At 40.6% G+C, this 18,702-nt stretch overlaps 1 protein-coding gene across 1 annotated transcript; it reads left to right on the top strand.

The window, feature by feature from the left end:
* Positions 1–4,132: 4,132 nt before the first annotated feature.
* Positions 4,133–17,647, top strand: LOC125375922. The gene is made up of 6 exons (XM_048386972.1): positions 4,133–4,237; positions 4,769–4,882; positions 12,613–12,688; positions 12,949–13,236; positions 14,232–14,534; positions 16,372–17,647. The coding sequence occupies exons 1-6, from the start codon at positions 4,133–4,135 to the stop codon at positions 16,872–16,874; spliced, it is 1,389 nt and encodes a 462-aa protein (XP_048242929.1). The 3' UTR covers positions 16,875–17,647.
* Positions 17,648–18,702: the final 1,055 nt, after the last annotated feature.

Raw genomic sequence — 18,702 nt, 5'->3', positions numbered from 1 at the left:
GATGTTAATCACTGGATTGTCTTGTCCAGGCTCGATTATTTACAGACCGTCGACACATAACTGGAATATTGCTGAGTGCGCGTTAAACAACAATCAGTGTAATCAGCGTTGCATTCGGAATAATGTGAACTTTAGAGTGTGAGTGAGTGACTTTGATATTACGCGGGTTTTAGCAATATTCCAGCAATATCACGGCGGGGAGCACCAGAAATGGGCTTCACACATTGTACCCATGTCGGGAATTGAACACGGGTCATCGGCGTGACGAGCGAACGCTTTGACCACTAGACTACCCGGCCGCCCCTGTTAACTTTAGAGGCATCACTAGTTTGACTAATGAAAGTATACATTGTATTTGTCGAAGTTTCAAAAATGGTACATTCACATTTACATATTATTAATCTATTCTTGAAGACGAGAAATGCACTTTGCAAGAAATGTTTGCTTCAAAAACATACGCCATTAGGGGTAGCCTGCTGTACTTCCCAAACAAACCCATATCATGAGTGTTTACTGGTTGCGCCTATTTGCCACGCTCGCATCCGAAGCACCAAGTTGCCCGATTCCTCATTGGTGCCTTAGGTTTAGTACTTCCCAATCTGTTGTCTGACATAGGGGAGTACCTGGGTTTGCTACCAGAAATACAGCTCTTCTGACAATCTTGGCAATGCAGAAGGCTGCAGTGTTCGGGAGTCTTCACATTCTCCAAAAAAGCTCCGAATGGGTTTGACTAGGCAGCGCTTCCTGGGAGAAGTCTTATTCGCTGTCTGGGCTGCGTGTAGAGGAGCCAAGGGCCCTGAGCTGATGAGTGAGTGAATATGGTTTAAGCCGCTTATAGCAATATTCAAGAAATATCACGGCGGGGGACACCAGAAATTGGCTTCACACATTGTACCCACCTGAAGAATCGAACCCGGGTCCTCGTTGTGACGAGCGAACGCTTTAACCACTAGGCTACCCAACCGCTCCTCTGAGCTAATGATGAGTCTGACCAGCCAGACTGTGCCAGGATCACCCAAAACCCTCTTTGCTGCATTTGTTATTTTAATCTGTACATGATAATAATAATGACAAAAGGAAGAATTAGAACAACATCAACAATAAGAAGAAGAAGAAAAGAACTTAAATAAGTAAAAAATACATTTTCATAATCATAATCATAAGGAATCGCTAATGAAGAATTCATTGTACAATTTCAATTCCAATGAGTGCAATGTGTGAAGCCTATTTATGTTGTCCCACACTGTGATGTTGTTGGAATGATGATAAATGCGATGTAAAACAATACTCACTCGTATTTTCTCGTGTCAAAATCTGCCACAAGTGAGGAGTTAAAAGTAACGTCACATCGGCATGTTGCAATCATAAAGCGACGTAACTAATCTGTATACAGGGGAACATGCTCCAAACGTACGAGGTATTGGTTTATGTAACTAGTGTGTGTCAAACGTCTAATTGCTTCTTTGAATGAAACAAGGGGCCCCTTCCTTTACTCGGCATAGGCCATCTCCTAGTGCGGGTCAATTTAAATAACGCGACCATCAAGCTTACTCATAATGGCTCCGACCTTTTTTCTGACGCACACATGCATGTTAGTGTAACACTAGGTACAGGACTATTCATAGGGCCCTTTCCAGAGGAGGGATAGCCTACCATTCCCTACTACTGGTACAGAATGAACGAAATGGCATCTGAGTACTGTTTTGAAATAGCTCATAGTGCACTTCGGTGATGTATGCCACCATTCGAATAGGTGAATTCGATGTTAACATGTCGAACCTTCGTCAATCACTTCCAGGTTTATGCCTGCAAGACTTTCTCTAAGTCCAGAGCCACCAGTATGGACTGTTGTATACGTGTTGCATGGAATTCACAGTATTGAAACGAGACACGACATACTGGGATATGCAGCAGAAAACAGAGTAGCTTTCTGAGTGACACTTATCTATGTTTGTATGTTTAAAGCTGCACTCAGCAATACACCAACAACATGACGGAGACCAGTAATAACTTTGTCCAAATCACCAACTGAATTAGTTATTGCTCTGAGACGTTTACACTATGTAAATGGATACATGTTTAGTGTGCTTCAAACCGAATTGATGAGGTGCGCACTCAGCAAGCCCCACCCCTCCTTCCATCTCAACCTCCCAGTGGGGACCCGGTGTAGATAAACAAGAATGTGTCCTCAGCACCCCGCTGCCGGTCTTAAAAGGCAACCGAATTGGGCAGCATGTTTGCCGTGGGCTGCGACCCTTTGTTGGCAGAGGAAGGGATTCTGGTAGCTGAGGGCGACGGAGCCGGCAATAGTGCTCCTTAGTCCAACACACCACTTCGACCCTAACTTCGCCTTGACGGGCGGGAGAATGGGCCCGATTCTATCAATCGGCTGGTCATGTCATGCCCTGTGCATACTTTTTCGTATAAAACTTCGTCATGATATGGCTGAAATATTGCCGATTTGACGTAAAGCATAAACTTATTCCCTGACTCGAACAAACGTTTGGTGCTTAAAAATAAATTTATTCAAAATGTCAATTCTAAATGTATGAATCTATCAACTTGCTTAGAGCCCTATGCCCAGAAGGTGGTGGCTCATGTGCCAATCTGGTGATGCTGACCTCCGAATTCTGTACGTCTCCAATGAATTGTTATGGGTCGAACCAGCCTGACCCTTAATTCGGCAGATAGCTCTTCACGTCAAATTTGCTGGTGTATACCACCTCTTTATCCCCGGTCTTTGCAGCTTGGAGATCCGCTGCAGCATAAGACTGTCCTTGTAGACACTCCATGGTAGGTGGGGAAAAGGGGTGCAGAATTATTTCCCTTTGGGCATGGCTTCCCAACACCCTGGTACAAAAAGACGACACATAGAGACTGACGAAAATACTACGCCCACTCGATCCGACTATTGGCCACTTTTCTAGGTTATAGAAGCTTTAGACAAAGAACCAATCAAACTCAATCCATTTGCAATCTCCAAAGGTATCATTAGTATCTGCAGAGAGATTACAAATGTCCTAAAAGCTTCGTTCTGGCTCTCTCCTTGTAGAATGTGCACGGATACCTCAATCTGTCAATCTTCTTAAATTAAATGAAGGGCTCACTACAAGCACTTTCACCATCTCCTACTCTGCTGCCGTCTCTCGTCCTCAAGTCACTACTTCCTCTATCGACTGCCAGACTGATCTGACATGGGTCAAGGCTGTTCAGCCACTTCCAACTGCTTCAATCCAAAAACCAGCTGTGCCACTTTAATCTGTAACACCCCAAAACGAGGAACCATCACAAATGTTGAGTCTCAGAGTCCTAAAATAACACCTGAACCAGAGCCAGTTAAACTTACAAACAGGGAAAATAAATTATTGAAAAAGAAGCAGCTGAGAGAACAGCTGCAAACACCAAAGGCCACCTCTCCTTTAGATGGTCCCAGTCGAGGTCCATAACTCCTTTGGTCCTCTGGACATGGAGGTAACTCAACATGATACCGATAGGCGTACTACAAAGCCTTCCTTACGTTTACGTGACATTTCTCCTCTGGAAGCACCACCATTAATCCACAAAACATAATACAAAGGAATTGCAGAGGTCTTAAGAAGAATTTTAATGAAATACAACTTTTAATCCAAGATTTTAAACCAGTAGCATTTTGTCTCTAAGAACCATATCTAAAAAACACAGATCTATTTGATATCCGTCAGTACAGTTCTTACTACTTGTTGTCCCCTCCTGGTGATAAAGCTACAGGAGGTTCTTCTATCCTGGTGAAGCAGGGCATTATCCATAGCCCTGTTCCACTCAAAACTACTCAAAAAGCCGTTGCTGTCCGTGTTACTTTGAACATAGTGCTCATTATGTTCATCGTATCTTCCATCTTCCTCAACTATCCGTCAATCAGATCTTCAGAATTTGTATTGTGAGCACCCGAAGCCCTGTATCATCATGGGCGATTTAAACGGTCAAAATCCCCTATTGGGGAGTACTGACACAAAAAATAAGGGAAACGTCCTTGGCGATTTTATCTCAAACAATGATTTATGCATCTTCAATGATGGTAATACCACAAATCTTCATCCCGCCACTGGCACATACTCTGCCCTTGACCTTTTACTGACCGATTAAAACATACTAAATGAATTCGAATGATCGGTCCATCTGGTACCTGGAGACCAATAACCTCCTGAGCGACATCCAGTGTGGTTTCCGAAAAAAAACCAGAAGTACCATTGACTATTTGGTGCGTTTAGAGTCGTTTATTAAAAAAAATCCATTGTCAACAAACAACATACTGTATCAATAAGGCATATGATACAACGTGGAACCATGGTATTTTAAAAGATTTGCATGGATTTTGATTGAGGGGCAATTACCTCAGTTCATATCTCATTTTTTAAACAACAGACCATTTCAAATACGAGTGATCTCTACCCTGTCTGAACATTTCGATCGAGATCAGGGCGTCACTCAAGGCAGCATACTATCAGTCACACTTTTCAGCATCAAAATTAATAGTATCACTAAAGTATTAAACAATAACGTTGATGGTTCACTTTTTGTGGACAATTTCAACAATTTCAACATTTCTTGTCATGGTAAGAATATGAATACAATAGCAAGACAGCTGCAGCTCAGTCTTAACAAAATTCAAAAAAGGGCCAACGAAAACGGCTACAAATTTCCAAAATCCAAAACAAACTGTATTCACTTTTGTCATAAATACAAACTTCACGAGGATCCAGATTTATTTTTTGATGGTACTCCTATCAAGGTAGTAGAGGAGGCCAAATACCTTGGCCTCATATTTGACCGTCATCTCACATTCTTACCACACATCAAATATATCAAGGCAAAGTGCCTGAAGGATCTCGACTTCAAATTCCGAGTGGGTAGGGTATCAGACCACCCTCCTTCACTTGTACAGATCATTAATACGTCCCAAACTAGACTATGGTTCCATTGTCTATGTTGGAGCCTGCAAAAGCAACTCAGAAAATAATGGACACTATACACCATCAAGGCCTAAGGCTCTGTCTTGGAGCTTTTAGGACATCTCCCCTGGACAGTTTGAATGTGGAGGCCGATGAACCTTCACTCAAACTGCGCCGCATTAAACTTTCAATGCAATGCATCACTAAATTGCACAATAAATCCAATCAAGCATACAGTTAGGTTTTCCACCCTTGTATGAAAACCTGTTTCGAAATCTATCAAACCTGGTTCCACCACTTGGAATCAGAATTCAACCACACAACACCCCAGATAAAATTGGTGAAGCCAGATGTAGACCTCACTCTAACCTTCCTCAAAAATTCCGAAACAAATCCTTGGGTTTAACAACAAGCATACAACCAATTGCAAACTCAATATTATTCTGACAGGTCCATTGTTACAGACGGCACCAAGGATGGTGGCAAAGTTGCAAGTCCCACCATCATTAGATCCAGAACTGTCTCCTCAAGAATACTAGATTTTAGTTCAATTTTTACTGCTGAGGCCAAAGCTATCCAAACAACTTTGACCTATATTCAACAACAAAACCAATCCAAAAAAATCATCATCTTCTCTGATTAGTTATCTTGCCTTCAGGCACTTAAATGTATCTCACCATATTACCCTATTATCCTTGACATTTTAGAACTCTATAATGATCTTTCTACTAGCCAATGTGTCATCGTCTTTTGCTGGTTACCAAGTCATGCAGGCATAACAGGTAACTCAAAAGCCGATGCAGCAGCTAAACCAGCCCTTGACAAACCTTTATCTCCACTTCTTATCCCGTACAGTGATTTTAAACCAACCATCAAATATGATACCCGGGATATCATGCAAAAGAGGTGGGACACCCAGGTAGGAAGCAATAAACTACACGAATTGAAACCATCATACCTACTTGGGTTGTCAGTCAAGACATGACGAGGTCGTTTTACGACGATGTCATATTGGGCACAGTCGGTTTACACACGAATATCTGCTTAAGACAGATGATGACGAACCCCTTAAGTGTATCCCTTGTGATGAAAGGTTCACCATCAAGCATATCGCAAAGGATTCACATTATCAAAGCATATAAAAGCATCTTATTGTCAGCTTTTAGAGAGAAATTGGTCTGTATATACATTTTAGATATGTATGTGAATAAATAAATGCTTGTTTTTAAATTTGGTGTGATGCTATTAGCAAATGACATTATTGAAGGCTCTGTCCAGGAGGTTAACGCAGCGTAAAAATATTGTCCCCCTGTGTGACACGTAATCCTATCATAATCGATGTAACTATCAACAACCAGTGTTTTTAAGCCATTTCATTGATGAGTATTTTTTAATATTGGCTAGTATTATGCACAACCACCAGTAGCTAAGTGATGACGTAAATCCTGCTGGGATATCATGCAGGAAGCAGAGGTACTGTAAGTCCCCATGATCCCCAGCGAGGTGGCCTAGCTTTGGTTACTGGTGGTCTATAGCCCGTGTTTTTAAACTGTGTTATATTATGCTCAAATATGTTTCATAAATTATTTTTAAACACAGCATGCATGCCCAAGTATGTTTCATGAATTGATTTTAAATATCAATGTGCATAAACTACTCAGTTGTTGACATATTAAACTTGGTCTCGTTGCTATATGGCTGAAATTATGCCGTTGCGACGTTAAATTTTAACTCACTCACTCACTCCATCTCAACCTACAAATCTTGCGCTCCAATGCATGTGACTTAAGTGGCGTTTTCTACAGCTCAACATACTAACACATGGACATGTCATGACTGTTTGCATCCGAGTGAGTGAAATGTGAGCAGAACGTGTGGCGTATCTGAGGCGTAATGGTCCCGAAAGACCACTGGGTGATGCAATCAGGGTGAACAAACAATCAGCTGATCCAATTAGACTAAGGCACATAACTCTGCATATGGACACTCGCCCAAACGTATGTCGACCTTGATGTCGAACACTTAACCCAATTGTTTTTAACAAAAACACAAAATATAGTGTTCCGGATTCAACTAGCATTATCGTCCACACACACATATACGATGGTACCTATTAAACAAACGAGATGCACAGTGCACAGTGCACGTGGGTACATTGATCTGTTTTCCTTAAGATCAGAATGTGGAAACTTTGGCACCAATCGAGCAGACTTCTTATTCATCTGTAAGTGTTCATGAATAATACTTTCAATGGATTCATGACTAAGACCTGTGTTTTCCAGAAGTTCAACAAGGTTATTCCTCTATGTGACAGTAAAAGTTTTACCATCTCCTTGATTTAATCTTCATTGATGGAAGTTGAGGGTGTCATAGCTTCCGTCAAGATTCCGGGGTAGAATAGGTCTTCAGCAACCCATGCTTGCCGTAAAAGGCGACTATGCTTGTCATAAAAGGCGACTATGCTTGTCATAAAAGGCGACGAAAGGGATCGGGTTGTCAGGCTCGCTGACTTGGTTGATGCATCTCATCGATCCCAGTTGTGTGGATCGATGCTCATGATATCATTCACTGGATTGTCTGGTCTAGATTCGATTCTTTACGGACCGCCGTCATATAGCTGGAATATTGCTGAGTGCGGCGTTAAACAACAAACCAACCAACCAACCATAGCTTCCCACCCTTTAACAGTGCAATACCTACTGCACTTAACCCCATACACTTGTGACATGCGGTCATGAATTTATTGGGGAGTACTTTTCTCTAAAGAAAAAAACTTGATGACTGCTCGATACTCTTGTTTTATTTGTATTTCTGTGTCCATATGGACCTCTTTCACGTTTAACCGTCTGTCAGTAATATGCACACGGCCTCAACAGACCAAATACACATGTGATGAACAACGCAAACAATGAACGACATGTTCCAGTTCACTTTGCCCATAGTTGAACAGTGATACTCTATTTATTGTTCTTTTCGTGAGATGCCTTTGGTCAAGACTTTATAAAGTTGACGTATGCAGAAAGGTAGGTCAATTGTGCTGGATTTGGCTCACGCGTTATATTAGGTTTCCAGCCTTTTAGTGTGACTTGATGACTGTCTTTATTATTGGTTTGTTCAGATCAGAACAAGGACAGTCAGTTAGATATGAGATTAAATGCATGCACAAGCAGTTTACCGTCAGGTCATAGTTATCAGTTTCCATTGTTGATATGTTTCGGAATCATTGTGTCGATTACACGTGTGACGTGGACAGACACGCCTATGCAATAGGTTATCATTTACCTTGTTTCCTTCACCTGTGTTTCTACACACAACATGTACTGTGGTAGGCTCATACATTAGATTTCAATACCAATACAATGAGTCAGGAAGCTTTTCAATAATATTCACAGCACAATATGCAGAGCGGATCAGGCGGCTTTCAAGGTGAGACATGTTTCATATAAATATTCCGACATTTCTTGATTATTATGTCTTCTCCTTGAGACGAGTACACGGCATGTTTTGAAATAACATGTTTAAGAATATCTACGAATAAGACAAACCTTCAACGCAGTGTTTTTCCCGTCTTCCGTAGCTTTTCAAGTGTTCTGGCTCTCCTATTAGTGAAAACACTCGTCTGAAACAAGGATACATTCGCTTCAACTGTACTAAGCCTGTTTACGTCTTTAATACATCTATGGTCAATGTCTAACTGACTATTTGCAGAGCTCCCTAATGCAACAAATCTCTTCAGAAAAAGACAAGTCATGTGTTTATGTTTCACTCTCTTCTGTTCTATCGCCAATCTTAGTTCCAAATACAAGTTAAATATATCTTCCAGAATAATGATCACTTCTGTCAAGTTTGTCTTCAAACGCAGTTTTTGTGTTGGATTGTCTTGTGGCGAATTCCAGCAAATCGCGTTCCTCTGTACGCATTGTCTCAAACTGTTCGTTCATGTTCACATTGATTTGCTCTACTGTAGATTTCAGTGTAATTAAATGTGATGTTATGTGGTTTCTGTATGTTTACAATATTGTGTTACAGCTTTGAAAGAAATAGTGGTTTCAACAAGAATTCGTTAAGCAAAATTATTTTGAAAGTAACAAAAGATAGATTTTCATTTCTGATAAAAAATGTTATTCAATGCTAAAAAGCTTACCCTTCTCTGGACCACGGACATGTCATGGTAGAGCCATGTTAACAGATCATATACAATTCAGAATGTTATCACGAGTGAGGATTATGAGTAGATTGTGAGTGAGTTTGATTTCACGCTGCTTTTAGCAATGTTCCAGCAATATCACGGCAAGGGACACCAAAAATCGGCTTCACACATTGTACCCATGTCCGGAATCGAACCCGGGTTTTCGGTGTGACGAGCGAACGCTTTAACCACTAGGCTACCCGTCCGCCCTTATGAGTAGATAAATTATAGTGACATGTATTACACCTGATAATATTATTATTATAATGAATGAAACAATAATAACACTGAAATATTCAGAAGAACAAAACAATGTGGACATGAAGAAACACTGATTTCACTCGTGACATTTTCCTTTATCACTCGTACCGTGTGGGTTATTCAATAATTATTCGCATTGTCGAAATGAATTAAAGTCAAATAAATAAGGCGTGAAAGCAAACGCTGTTCTCTGAACACTGTACTTAATTGAAATGTAAACAAAACAAAATTGAGATTTCACACTGGGTAGCATTTTCTCCTATTTTGAGAGATCCGTTCGTCTATGCGTTGCATACAGTGGCTCACATTTATTTTAGAATATGCATGGGAAGAGGATCGTAGCAAGAATTTGGGCTTAAATAATAGATACTTTACAATAATCTGGTAAATTCAGCAGAAATTGTCAAAGTTTCCGTCCTGCTTGACACCATGTTTATTTGTTTCTTTGTTGTTTAACACCGCACTCAGCAATATTCTAACTTCATGAGGGTGGTGTGTAAATAATTAAGTTTGGACCTGACAATCCAATGTCTGACATTATGAGCATCGATCCACGCAAGATAAAATGCATAAACCAACTTCGCCTCAAATAAATACTACAAGCATAGTCGCCTTTATTTGATGGCTGATAACCTTCCTACCCTGGATCCCGTGTCGCCATTACTGACGCAAAATCACGCACAACGACAACGGTATTTACCTGCATGTCTGACTAACTCTTGGTTACAGAAATCACAATATGCATTTGCATAGTTATGTACATACATTCCCTGAATCAACAAAAGTCCTTCTCTAAACTTCTCGCGTACTGCCGTCATATATATATATATATATATATATATATATATATATATATATATATATACACACTTATGACATTAAGCTGTTCAGTAATACATTACACGTGAGGAAAACTTCGTTGCACATGAGTCACAAAACACTTACATAATCAGGTGAATGCGGAAGTCTAAGACCTAATTTACATGTTAGATCGGGACCCCCATTTTGCTATTATTTCCCTTTTTATGTAGCAACATCATGTCTTGTAATTGGTTATAATACCTAAATATACACGGTTTCAATATCGATATTTCTGATTTAATAGTTTGTTACCTGGGGAACAAACAAATACGAACATATACTATTTTTATCCACCGCTTTTTATGGGCTAGTTCTAAGCACAGCAGAGTTATGCTCCTCTTTCTTTGTATGTGTGTATACTTCTCGCTGTCGTCTTTTGCCGTCATAGCTGAATTTCGATTGTCAACATTTATAGCAATCTATAATGGTTTTGTCAAGTCATTGTGTCGTTCAGATATTAGTAAGTATTCTGTTCACACAGTTTTCATGAAGCTGTTTAATTACAATTAAACGTCGGAAAATACTTTAATAAAAGGTGTCGAAACGTGCTTTTTATTAAGGCATAGCAAAATCTCGGACAACATGTAACCCTGTCTTTTTTCAAACAAGCTTAATAAACTGAACGGCAAAAGAAAGTATAGGTTGGCAATTTGTAATTTTCCTAGAAAACAGCGATAACTAGTGGAAAGTGGGTATTGGGAATATGACTGCCCAGGAATAGGTACCAAAAAAACCTCACCCGAACGCGCCACCTTTGACGGCGCTCGTCCGGTGACAAAAAAATGTTGAAACAGGTTTCCCGCACGTGCATGTTAGCTGTATAAATGCGTTCGTCTGCAGGGTATAATAACCACACGTGAAAGTCGCACACAGAAGAAATGCCACGACTGTCACTGGAGCCGAGAGAGAGAGAGAGCCATCGGTATGGTCCTAATTGCCAGAAGGTTTAGTTGTACACCATTGACAGTAGCCAGGCGGATTCAACGGTACAGGCAGACATGGAGGACACAGGACAGGCCTAGAACCGGAGTGACAACACCACTGGAAGACGGTCAGATACGGCTCATTCCTCCCCGAAACAGATTCGTAACGGCGACGGCGACGGCGGCGGCAGCAACAGCGTTGGGACATCCCATTAGCCAACGTACAGTACTACGACGACTTCTTGCTGCTGGAATCCGAGCATATCGTCCTTTCCGAGGAATGGTACTGACTGCTCAACATCGACGCCTGAGACTGCGATGGGCAAGGCAGGTTCTACGCTGTCAAGTGATAAATTTGGGTGGAGTGCTTTTTACTTATGAAAGTCGGTTTAACTTGTTTCGAAATGACGGTAGAGAACGAGTTTATCGACGCAGACGTGCACGTTTGGCTCCGGCGTGTATTCGAGAGGTCCATCCATTCGGCGGTGGACGTGTCATGGTGTGGGGCGGTATTTGTGGAGATCAGAAGACTGATTTGGTGACCAAGTGTTGCAGCCAGTTGTGCTTCCGTTCTTACAAAACCAACAGCAGGGGACATTGTTTCAACACGACAATACCAGGCCCAATGCTGCAAGACTGACTCAAAAGAGATTAGAGCATGCCATCAGCCTCTCATGAACAGACAAGAATTGCAGCAGGCCCTGAGAGACGAGTGGAAACGGATTCCAGTCCACGTCATCAGAAGACTGACATCATCGATGAGGCGGCGTATCAGAGCATGCACTGAGGCAGCTGGAGGTCATACACGCTATTGAAGGCAACTGTGTCGACAATGAACTTGTAGTGTGCCTGACAATGTTTTTGGGTGACATTTCAAACATCTTTTGAAAAAGAAATTTCTTACCCCACCAATGTTTACCTTGAGCTTACATTACCCGTGATTGCACAATCATTCAAACTGTGGTTGATCAATAATGTGTAACCCCTCCCTAGATTATATTATAATTGACAACAATACCTCTTCTTGTTACACTTTATTGATCATGGAACTCGAAATGTACTTTCTTTTGCCGGCCAGTTTATTTGCATTTCATTTTACATTAAATTTGAATCAGGTAGACAATTTAATATTGTACATCCCAGCGTAATTTAATGATCAGAGGTAGACCCGGTGCCGCACGAGCGCATTTCTTGCACAATGTTCAATTTTCGGAAACTAAAATGAAGGTGTGACAAATAACTCCGCATCCACGGGTTAAAAACCTTACAACGGAAGTCAATGATTCACGTATAGCATATATCAAAATATAGCATGACATCACAACAAGAAACATGACGCCAATCGTTAGGGAAATGCTGGTATCAAGTGATATCACCCAACATTTCCAGAAATACAAATCTTAGCCATTTGCTCAGGAAAACGTTCATATTGTTTTCTTAATGTTTACAGATGAAGCATTCACTCATCCTGAAGGACTTTCTCCTCTCGGTTCTCACCATCTTCACATTTCACCTGGCACAGAGTGGTAGGTGTCTGAAATACGTTAATGCTAATTATTATGTTCATCGCGTTATCTTCGAGGTGCTACGGTTTGGGTTAGATGATTTACAAATTGAAGCAATCTTGGAGACAAACTATTTTAGAAACACCGTTCCTTTACTGCATAATGTACTGTGATTGCGGAAATACATTGAATAGATAAGGTGTGGACGACGGTATGTCCAAGTATTAAACATGTTTCATATGGAAACAAAATGATGTATTTTCCTGTTTGTTTTCTCTTAGATACAGCTGTAATACACTGTCCTGACATAGCCTACTTGGGTACTTCTGCTCAAATTACCTGTTCCACGTCTGACAACTTCACTAATACCATTTACAAATGCCCATGTGGAGTTGCGCCACAGTGTCCGGTGTCATACTGCACCAATGTATCAGGACAGAGTGCAAACATCGTCAACCAAACACAGACTGAACTCACGATAATCAGTGTACAGCCACGACATTCAGGGAACTGGTCATGTGCTGATGGAGGAGATGTGGGAACAACGTTTTGTCTTCTTGTCGTCGCAAGTAGGTAGACGTGTTATGAAGAATAAAGAGAAATAGTGGGTGAATAAAAAGGAAAAATGATTTCCAAAAAAGATAAAATAGTTATGCATGTGTTCATGAATCATTATCAAATAGTGATGATACCATTTGTTTCCGAAAAGGTGAGCGTATCCTGAATCACCGTTGTATCAATGGAATGTAAAGAGTTAACTTTGTGTGATATCACCAATGCTTTCCATGTATTGCTGCATTCAAGCAGATGAATACGTGACACGCATTCTCCATAATTTGGTTGTTGTTTTGCGTCACTCTCACCAACTTTCCAGCTATATAACTCCTGCATGTACATAGTCGAGTTTGGAGCAAACAAACCAATGGTGGATATTATGAGCAAATGGACTCAACGTGCTAGTAGGATAATACACATCACATGTCATCTATGAAAGCATCCAACACAGAGTACTGTGAAATAATCTCAGCTATAAGAGACTGACTATTCTTTATCCATCTTTACACATAGTCCGATATGCTTGCCGTAAAAGCTGATTATGATTGTCGTATAAGGAGACAGACTAACGGGATCGGGGGGTCAGGCTCGCTGAATTTGTTGATGCATGTCACCTATCCCAGTTGAGTGGATCGATGCTCATGATATTAACCACTGGATTGTCTGGTCCAGACTCGATTATTTACGGACCGCCGTAATATATCTGGAATATTGCTGAGTGCGCGTTAAACAACAAACAAACCAACAAACCAACTTAAATAATCTCGATATACTTAAAATGTTCAAGCAGAAAGTCAACCTTATAGACTTTTTTCGTTAAGACAAATAATTCATTGTCTTCGTAATTATATAAAGGAGGATATTCAATTTTAGTTCTTTTACATCACTAAACTTATTTTTATTAAAATGCAACTGATGTCATAACTTGATATAGATGTGACAATAATAATCAAAGTGAAAGTTGCGGGATTCGCATATGTATACAATTATTCAAAACTTTATGTTTTAGAGATTCCCTCGGTCAACATAACCAGTGATGTGGATGCTGATTCAGTGAATCTGGGGGACAGAATATCCCTCACAGTGGACATTCGAGATTACCACTGCTCTGACGCTTACAGCCTAACACTACAGATCGGGAGTGTCACCTACACATGTGAGACTGGGTGGAACGCAACCGTCGAAAACCTGACCGAAACAGTACCCATCAATGTGACACAAATACACTTCGGGGTCGTGAAGCTTGTGTTTGTCTGTGGTAATCACCAGTGGAATATTACTTCTGGAGGTGTAAACGAGCTCCAGCAGAATAGTAAGTATCATTTATGTCGTGATCCAGCTGTACGTCATATGACTCAACTATGATTAAGGCAGGCAACTTGTATCGTTTATCTGTGTGTGTGTATGCGTGCGTGCGTGCGTGCGTGTGAATATTTGATAACATCAACAAAGAGCATGCACTAGCGGTGACATTACATTGCAATTGGACCCGTGAAGATTCCGGGGTAGAATAGGTTAAAGGTGACTATGCTTGTCGTAAAAGGCGACTAACGGGATCGGGTGGTCAGGCTCGCTGACTTGGTTGACGCATGTCATCGATCCCAATTGCGTGGATCGATGCTCATGATATTAATCACTGGATTGTCTGGTCCAGACTCGATTAATTACAGACCGCCGTCATATAGCTGGAATATTGCTGAGTGCGGCGTTAAACAAAAAAACAACAACAACAACATTGCAATTGCCATCGAAATAGACGTCGTACATGCTGTCTTCCGGGTTGTCATGGGAGCAAAACAATGATATGGTCAGCTTGAAAAGTGTAAACAGTTTCCAATTACTTTTAGGTTAACATCGACCAAACGATGGCCCTTTGTTTTACAAGGATATTCAGATGACCATATATAGACCTATAAGTGATCATCCTTCAGACACCACATTTTGTGCTATTTAAATAGCATAGGTAATAAGTATTTTCAGTATATATTTTTTTAATTCGAAGTTTACACGATTTACGGCTCTTCTGTTGGACGAGAGGTGGGTCACATGACCGCGAAATAGACGTTCATAAGTGTATAAACGACACAATTTGACGTTCATACGTTTTTCACGAGACCATTTCCTTGAAATGACGTAAACACTGACGGACTACATCCACATTCCTGGGGAAACCCCTGGGAATTCCCTAGCACGAAAACATACATAAGTGTTCTTTCTGACCATTTAGAACCTTTGTTCTTGATCTCAGCGTTTCAGTAAACATTGAGAAATGTCAGAGAGCGTGACTGCATGATTGTTCACGAATATCCTCGCTATGGCCCAGCCTAATGAGCAAACGAAGAAATGCACATCTTAACTATCGTAGTATCGACTCGATCCGTGTCTTCGGCTGACACTGACCGCCTCCAGCAATCTATGAATTTACCTTAGTGTCTGTTTGACGCATATTTATTCACCTTTCAATGATCGGCCAGTTGATCAATGATGACTAACACATGTAACCGCCACAGGTTCTGTAACAACTTCGGAAATCTATCCCGTCACGTTTATCGTGTCGGCCATTTTGACCTCTTGTAGGCCAACTTGATGTAAATGTATTACGACGCGCTGTCAATTTGACTGACTTACTGAGGTAGTGAAAAGTCAATTCTTAACAAAAAACAAGGGCTTGCATGTATGGACATATCATCGTGTCATGCTTTACTGACATTATTCTAGGGACAATGTATAAAACTATGTTGAATACTGAACATTGACGTCACGATGCCTGATGACAATACTCGATGGTCTGTGATAGTGGCATCTAGTTCTCCGATAAAGGGAGTATCAAGTTAGTTCCGAGGGCAGAGAAACGCCATTGTTACCTACTGAGGATGCAACAGCAACACCATGACAACGGAGATCGTCAACTAAGCAGCAGAAGGCACCTTACCAGTGCATTTAACACTGACATGAAATGATAAATTTGTCAGAACGAATGTTGTGTAACTGTGAGGACGTTGTATAAGGCCCATCTGATAATTCACCTCATCCTTGACATAATATATTGTGCAAATATAGTTGTCACCACAACTTGTGTATTTAACAAACACACACATTATTAACTGAAAATATGAGTATTGAAAATACCACAATATATTCTGTTACAGAAACTAATGTACAAACCACTATTGACACCCCAACGCCCCCCGATGATTCAAAGCTGTTAATAGTTGCAGCAGGAGCCTCTCCGGCTGTTGGTGTCATAATAATTATCACTATCGTGTGCTGCTGCTACCGCCGTAGAAAACAGGTAAATCCAACTGAAAAACACGAACCTAACCTTCCCTTTGATCCTCCCTATATATCTGTTGGAGGGCCAACAGGTACGGCTTATTCCGATGTGGATGTAAGTATTCAGGACTTCAGGAGAAGTAACACCGCAAAAGGAAGCCCACGAAGTGCTGTCACCCGCTGTAGTAACGGGACATTGAGAGATGGTGGAGATGTCCATGAAGCCACAGGAAAGGATGATGGGTCACAACTTGGAGCTGAGGGGAACATACATGCAGGGGTCATTGTACAACTAATTGTACCTGATGTAGATGAACTCTATGCCCGTGTTAATAAAACCAAGAACACAGCAGAACGCAACAATGACACTGCACTGTGATCGAAAGTGCAGCATATTTAGGGTTTTGCAACAGTTATGTCAAAATGCAGTTTTGAAGATAGAGGAAAACACACAGAGCATTACCAAGAAAATGTTGCCAATAACTGCAAGGGAGGTTAACATATGTGCATTGTCTTCTAGCATACTGTAACTGCAGCCAAAATGAGAACGACTGATATTCATTTCACCGAAATCGTCACAATGTAACCATATTGATTTCGTTTTATTTTTGCGGAGGTGACCTAGCGTCAAACGAAAGCCTTTACTCGCAACCCGGAGTCAAACACCCTTTCACACATGCAACTGTATAATTACATAGTTGATTCCAGACATCTGCCACTTAAATCGTGTACCTGAATTAATTCACCAATGTTTATTGATTACTATTGTCGTTTTTGTATAAAGGATGTTGTGTTTGTCATATGCCATTGATGTTCAATGTAGGTCTAAGCGGTAATGGCTTCACTAGAAGCTCGTCGCTTTATGGCTGAAATAATGCCGATGGGACATTAAATTTTAACTCACTCTTTCACTTCACTAGAAGCAAGGATATTTTCAATTCATTTACAATGATGTGCTTAAAAGTAAGTGTGTTCATGGAGCAGTCATTTTAAAGGATAACGAAAAGATTAATAACACATAGATGTCTTTAAAACTCAACTCATCTTTAGAAAGTGCTCGTCAAAATGATTTCCAAGGCAGCGTCCTGTTATGTTTTGTTGCTGTTATCTGATTTGTGGCTGACATTCGTTCTATTTGAATTCTTAACTTGAATTATGAGAAAAATAGTATTATTTTCTATGATCTTTCTGATTTTTCATTACGTTTGTACATATGTATGCTGAATCTGCTGTAAAGACGGTTGTTACTCATCTGCCTTGCCTTGCAAAATAAAAATCTGTTATTAACCTCGATGTAGTTCCAAAGGACTATCCGAAGATAATTGCCAACGGGTAGTGAATAGTTTGTTGGATTTTGCTGGAAATACCAACAACTTCATGGCGTTCAGTGTTCAAATTTGTTGATTTGGAACTATTGGTTCAATATAATCGGTTGGAGAAATATACATGTTGGAATAGATTTTAAGTGCTTATAACGGGTAATGCAAGGTCCCCCGTGAAGATCCGGGTTATAATCATTTTCGGCAACCGATGTTTGTCATAAGAGGCGACTAACGGGATCGGGTGGTTAGGCTCGCTGATTTGGTGATGCATGTCATCGTATCCCAATTGCATGGATCGATGCTCATGATGTTAATCACTGGATTGTCTTGTCCAGACTCGATTATTTACAGACCGTCGTCACATAACTGGAATATTGATTAGTGCGCGTTAAACAACAATCAGTGTAATCAGCGTTGCATTCGGAATAATGTTAACTTTAGAGTGTGAGTGAGTTACTTTGATTTTACGCGGGTTTTAGCAATATTCCATCAATATCACGGCGGGGAGCATCAGAAATGGGCTTCACACATTGTACCCATGTCGGGAATTGAACACGGGTCATCGGCGTGACGAGCGAACGCTTTAACCACTAGACTACCCGGCCGCCCCTGTTAACTTTAGAGGCATCACTAGTTTGACTAATGAAAGTATACATTGTATTTGTCGAAGTTTCGAAAATGGTACATTCACATTTACATATTATTAATCTATTCTTGAAGACGATGTATGCACTTTACAAGAAATGTTTGCTTCAAAAACATACGCCATTAGGGGTAGCCTGCTGTACTTCCCAAACAAATCAATATCATGAGTGTTTAATGGTTGCGCCTATTTGACTCAATTAAAAAAAACAATGAATGTTTAGGTTGTTACAATATTATGCA

The sequence above is a fragment of the Haliotis rufescens genome, unplaced genomic scaffold (assembly GCF_023055435.1).
Source record: "Haliotis rufescens isolate VD_foot unplaced genomic scaffold, xgHalRufe1.0.p SCAF_63, whole genome shotgun sequence".
Classification (NCBI taxonomy): domain Eukaryota; kingdom Metazoa; phylum Mollusca; class Gastropoda; order Lepetellida; family Haliotidae; genus Haliotis; species Haliotis rufescens.
Note: the sequence above shows the minus strand (reverse complement) of the source record. Positions and strands in the feature narration are given on the sequence as shown.

Coding starts and splice junctions, on each gene's coding strand:
- LOC125375922 (XM_048386972.1), top strand. CDS start 4,133: ATGAATTCGAATGATCGGTCCATCTGGTACCTGGAGACCAATAACCTC. Junction 4,238..4,768: donor GAAGTACCATTGACTATTTG/GTGCGTTTAGAG, acceptor ACTCCTATCAAG/GTAGTAGAGGAGGCCAAATA. Junction 12,689..12,948: donor ATTTCACCTGGCACAGAGTG/GTAGGTGTCTGA, acceptor GTTTTCTCTTAG/ATACAGCTGTAATACACTGT.